Source organism: Bison bison, unplaced genomic scaffold, assembly GCF_000754665.1.
Source record: "Bison bison bison isolate TAMUID 2011002044 unplaced genomic scaffold, Bison_UMD1.0 scf7180017864072, whole genome shotgun sequence".
NCBI classification, from domain to species: domain Eukaryota; kingdom Metazoa; phylum Chordata; class Mammalia; order Artiodactyla; family Bovidae; genus Bison; species Bison bison.
In genome coordinates, this window is record NW_011494644.1 from 4622808 (window position 1) to 4628807 (window position 6000).

The 6000-nt window shown below is 43.6% G+C and overlaps 1 protein-coding gene across 1 annotated transcript in view; it reads left to right on the forward strand.

Moving 5' to 3' along the window:
• The window catches only part of VWA3A (von Willebrand factor A domain containing 3A), a 55320-nt gene that overhangs the window by 31276 nt on the left and 18044 nt on the right, over window positions 1-6000 (forward strand). Inside the window, exons 18-19 of the mRNA XM_010837416.1 lie at window positions 539-689; window positions 5879-5953. Coding sequence (XP_010835718.1) covers window positions 539-689; window positions 5879-5953 — 226 coding nt within the window. The remainder of the gene's footprint in view (window positions 1-538; window positions 690-5878; window positions 5954-6000) is intronic.

Consider the following 6000-nt stretch of genomic DNA (forward strand, 5'->3'; position numbering starts at 1 on the left):
AGTGAAGTCACTCCATCGTGTCTGACTCTCAACGACCCCATGGACTGCAGCCTACCAGGCTCTTCCGTCCATGGGATTTTCCAGGCAAGAGTACTAGAGTGGGGTGCCATTGCCTTCTCCACTGCAAGAGATCTTAAAACAGAGAGAGAAAATAAAATATACATTTCCCCAAAGGCCCCAGTTATACCTAATTCCCCATATAACTTGCTTAGCTTGTTTTCCCCTCACAGACCCCAACCTACTATATTATCGAATGCTAGTGATTTAAAACAAGGAAATGTATGAAATCATTATATGCAGTCCTGCCCTTAAACTGTCCACCACGAGGCTTTATTCCAAAATAGACCCTCCTGCAGAGAAGGTTCCATGACCCCTCAGGCTACTGCCTGTGTTGACCTCAAACCACGGAGAAGATTTGGCCAGGGGTGAATTTGGCTTGCAGAACTCCCCTGGAAAAAACGTTAAATAGTAAAATGGAACAGAATAAACATTATCTGAGAGATTCGGTTCTCCTCTTAAAGCTTGTGTTTCTTTTTAGGGTGGTTATACTGCTCGATATCTCCGTGACCAATTCCATGTACATTATTCATATCCAGCACTCCCTGCGACGCCTGCTGGAGGAGCAGCTGTCCAACAAGGACTGCTTCAACATCATTGCGTACGCAGCGGCTTCTCCTGGTGGGGAGGTTGTGGGCACTAGGCCGCCATCACCAGGCTGAGGCTTCTGGCAGGACCACAGATGTATGGGCAGCCGGCCTCCTAGGAAGGCTGTCCGTTTATCTCATTTGAACCATCTTGTTTGGGGCATTGAATAATTAAATGGTTGTAGGACGGTCCCCCTGGGCTGAAGGTGATAAGCGGCCCCAAAACACACTGTTTGATCAGCCAGGATAAAGTAACTCAGCCCGTCGCCCCATTTGGCTCCCAAGCTGATAAACACAAAAGAGAAAAAGACGGGTCCCCAGGCTTGGCTCCTACCTCAGTTCTAGCAAGCCATGATATTTTAAACATTCAGAATTCCAATTATAAATTTTAATTGTACACAGATCTATCAATATTATTATATATAATTATATGTTATATAAATTATATAGAGCTATATAGAATTAAATTATACCTTTATATATAAAACTACATGGTTCCATTATATATATAAAACTATGTATTTAAGTTATATATAAGTAGGTGTGCGTGCTGCATGTTAAATAGCTTCAGTTGTGTCTGACTCTTTGAGACCCTATGGACCCCCATGGACTGTAACCCACCAGGCTTCTCTGTCCATGGGCTTCTCCAGGCAAGAATACTGGAATGGGTCCCCATTTCCTTCTCTAAGGGATCTTCCTGATCCAGGAATCAAACCCATGTCTCTTATGTCTCCCGCATTGGCAGTTGGGTTTTTTTTAACCACTAGAACACCTGGGAAGCCCTTATATAAGTATATATAATATAAATTAATACTATATAGCTATATATTTAAATTATGTATTTTATACATAATTATGTATATAAATTTTAACTATAAGTAAATTTAAAGTATAAATAATATGTAGTATGTTTTACTACATATGTTTAAATTATATATGACTATATATAATAGTATAAATATTTAAGTTATAGGTCTATCTACATAGTTACTTATATTTTTATCTATAAAATATATATAATTTAAATATACGTAGTTATATATAATATTTTTTTACACAACTTCACATCATATAGGGAGTGTTCTAAACCTAGTAAGTCAGCAGTTAATATTATATATTAAACTGTACCAGAGCCTAGTCATTCCCTAATAAATTCTACAGAAAAATGCTTAGAGAAGCATTTTGGACAATATTTTCATTCACTCATCCCATTCATTCATTTAACAAACTTTTATTGAAAGGCTGCCATGTACTGTAGGTATATGCTAGGCATTAGGGATATAGAAGTTAACACACATGATACCTGTCCTTAAGGAACTTATGACCTAGTCGTAGGAAGCAGGAATGTTAAAATATGAATCCTATTAAGTGTTTTCTGAAGAAATAAGTAGAAGGCAGGATATGGGACTGCACCATATCGACTCAAAGGTGGAGTCAGTCCATTCACCTGGGAAGAGTGAGGTCAGGAAATCTTAGCTGAGTCTTGACAAAGAGCAGGTGTTTCCCAGCACACAGAAGAGACAGGGAATGTGGAGAATGGCCTTCTGGTGCAGGGAGCAGCATGAGCAGAGCACAGAGGTGTGATGTCACACACACAGAGGTGTGTCACACAACCTTGGGGGACCTGCAGTGTGAGTAGTTGAGTGTGAACAAAGGGTGAGAAGGAGAACCGGATGGCCCAGAAACGAAAGGAAACACCTGCTGATGGAGGCTTTAAGCAGGAGCTTTTATACTATAGGACATATAGGTACTGAAGGATTTTAAGCAAGATAATTACCTTGAGACACTTGAGTTACAAGCTGAAGGACAGGCTGAAGGGATGCGATACTGGAGGGGAGACCTGAGCCAAGGCAGTGGGAATGAAAGACAGGGGGGCCTGTGAAGGGTGCACGGAGTTGCATAAGCAGAATGTAGTCACTGCTTGGCTGTAGGGGACGAGGGAATGGTGAAGAGGTGTGCCAGGTGGAGCAGAGTTTGGAAGACAGACATAGTCTGAGATCCTTAAGAGTTTGGAGATTCTCCTGGTTGGAACTCTAGCCATCAGCATAAGTTGAAGACACAAGAGGGCATGCATTGCACCTGTGGAGACGCGATGCTGGAGAGATGCCAACCAAGGAGAGAATTTGGGAGAAGCTGCCATTTGGATGGCAGAGAAAGGGAACCACCTAAGAAACAAGAGGAGCAGTCCAAGAGGCGGGAGGAAAACCTGGAGAGAAAGGCGTTTTCCCTTTCCCAAGGGAAGGAGGATCTTGGAAAGAAACAGTTAGGGCCTGCAGAAGCAAAGTAGGAAGAAGAAGAAAGAAGGAATTCACCGAATCTGGCAATAGAGCTCCCTGATTGGAAAGCAATGAGACATAATGGTTTTGCAATTCAGTTCAGCAAACATTTAAAAGATTGATAGTACCCAATGCTGATGATGATTTGGTGAAAAGGGCACTCCTGGAAAGTATTGTTGGAAATGCAATTTGGTACAGCTCTTGTATTAAATTTTTTTTAATTGGAAGTATAGTTGATTTGGTGCTTCCCTGGTAGCTCAGCTGGTAAAGAGTCCGCCTGCAATGCAGGAGACCCGTTCAATTCCTGGGTCAGGAAGATCCCCTGGAGAAGGGATAGGCTACCCACTCCAGTATTCTTGGGCTTCCCTGGTGGCTCAGGCAGTAAAGAATCTGCCTGCAGTGCGGGAGACCTGGGTTCAATCCCTGGATCGGGAAGTTCCCCTGAAAGAAGGCATGGCAACCCACTCCAGTATTCTTGCCTGGAGAATCTCCATGGACAGAGGAGTCTGGTGGGCTACAGTCCACGAGGTTGCAAAGAGTCGGACACGACTGAGCAACTAAGCACAGCAGCATAGTTGATTTGGGCTTCCCAGGTGGCTCCGTGGTAAAAATTCCACCTGCCAATGCAGGAGGCACAAGAAATGTGTGTTTGGACCCTTGTCAAGAAGATTCCCTGGAGGAGGAAATGGCAACCCACTCCAGTATTCTTGCCTGGAGAATCCCATGGACAGAGGGGCCTGGCAGGCTCTAGTCCAGGGTGGCAAAAAATCAGACACAACAGAGCACACACGCACATAGTTGATTTACAATGTAACGTGAGTTTCAGGTGTACAGCAAAGTGATTTAGTTATATTCTCCCCCCCCCCATATATATACATACATTGTTTTTCAGATTCATTTCCCTTCTAAGTTATTACAAAATATTGAGTATAGTTCCCTGTGCTAAACAGTAGGTCAACAAGACAATAGGTCTTGTTGATTATTTGTTTTCTGTATAATAATGTGTATATGTTAATCCCAAGTGCCTAATATTTTGTGTATCATCTTCACACAGGGGCCATGCTAATCTTCTCTGTATGGTTCCAACTTTAGTATATGTGCTACTGAAACAAGCACTGAATCAGTATGGTCTTTGTTCCTTCAATTAAACCTTTATGAAATATCCAAAGGAAATATTAAGATGACTGTGCAAAGATAGCCTTGAAGGGATTTTCAATGCAGCGTTCTGATAATTGTCAAACCTGGAGAAAAACAAGAGGGAATTGGTAAAATAAACCTGACTGTAGAATTCTATGCAACTATTCAAAAGAATGTGAGAGAGTTACGTGAGTACATTTAGAAAACTTCCTCAGTAAGTCCAAATGAAAGGAAATAAATAGGATAGGTTATATAATTACATTTCTTGTATTTTGCTGGAAAACTTTTTTTTAATTATTGTGTAAAGTGAAAAAATAACCATGTTAAGCTGGTGCTCACCCTCTTTCTCAGTACCCCCAGGTTTCCAAACTCTGTTCACAAACTTGCAGTTTCTATCCATTAGGCTGTAACACTGATTTATGGTAGAAAACAAGGTCACCAGGGTGGGAAGAAAGGCTATAATTCCACTTCTGTCAATATATCTTTATCTAACAATTTTTAATCCAAAAGAATATAGAACAAAGAGTTAACAGAAATTTGGAGGGAGGGATAAAACTGAAGGAATTTTCACTCTCTGTATATTGTTAGAATTTTTATTCAACTATAATAGAGGATTTATTATCCAACTATAATAGGAGATATTTCCATGGGATTAGGAAAGGAGGTCATCATTAATATTTGCCAGAGAACTGCCCAGGGTGGAAGCTTGACTGCAGAGGGTTGAGAAGCAGATAATGAGGAAGTGGTAGTAACATTGTTTTTCCAGGGAGCCTGTCTGTGAAGGAGAAAAGGAAAGACAGAGGAGTGGCTGGCAGAGTGGATCCTGGTGGAATGATAGCTAAGAGAGGCAGAGGGGACGAGGGAAGTAGATCCAGGAGTGGGCGTGGGAGGGAGGTCAGCACAGGGCAACGTCTCAGACAGGTTGGCAGTGGTCAAGTCAAGACCCCAGGAGGAGGAATTGCTCTCGAACCAGAGAGGGGACGGCTTTTCCTTGATAAAGGAGATAAATCTTCTTCTCAAAGATTTAAATTCTGTCTCATAGAGAGAATGAGCTGATGCATATAAAAGAGAAACTGTAATACAGGTGGAGAGTGAACGCTTTGAGAATGAATCTGTGCTCTTTGTGACCCCATGGACTGTAGCCTACCAGGCTTCTCCGTCCATGGGATTTTCCAGGCAAAGGTACAGGAGTGGGTTGCCATCTCCTTCTCCAGGAGATCTTCCCAACCCAGGGATCCAACCTGGGTCTCCCGCATTGCAGGCAGACGCTTTACCTTCTGAGATACCTGAGAAGCCCTGAATCCATGCTGGGGGAGCCATAAAGGGAGCAGTGACTCCTTCCCTGGAGGTGGGGAAGTTCACACAGCGGAGGGAGTACCTTCCTCAGGGGAGAGGTCTGGCTAAACCAGTCCTGGCGGGTTGACATGGAGGGCCCCTGCTCTGCTCCCACCATGAATATGCTGGGACGTGTCCTGACCAGCAAGGAGCTTGTAGGTGACATCCTAACATTTTGGGGATGTAACCAGAATTTTGGGCTCCCCTCGTGGCTCAGCTGGTAAAGAATCCTCCCGCAATGTGGGAGACCTGGGTTCAGTCCCTGAGTTGGGAAGATCCCCTGGAGAAGGGAACAGCTACCCACTCCAGTATTCTGGCCTAAAGAATTCCATGGACTGTATAGTCCATGGGGTTGCAAAGAGTCGGACATGACTGGGCGACTTTCACTTTCAACCAGAATTTTGCCCCCTTAAAATCCTGGGAAGCCCAGTGAGCTGGGGCACATATCTCCCCACTAAGAACAAGCCCTCTTTCCCTCCCTCCAAGGTTCGGAAGCACCATCGAAAGCTGGAGGCCCGAGATGGTTGCCGCCAGCCACAGCAACTTACAAAGCGCCTGGCGGTAGGTGACCTGCTGGTCTGACAGCAGCCTCCCTGGTGCTACTTTTT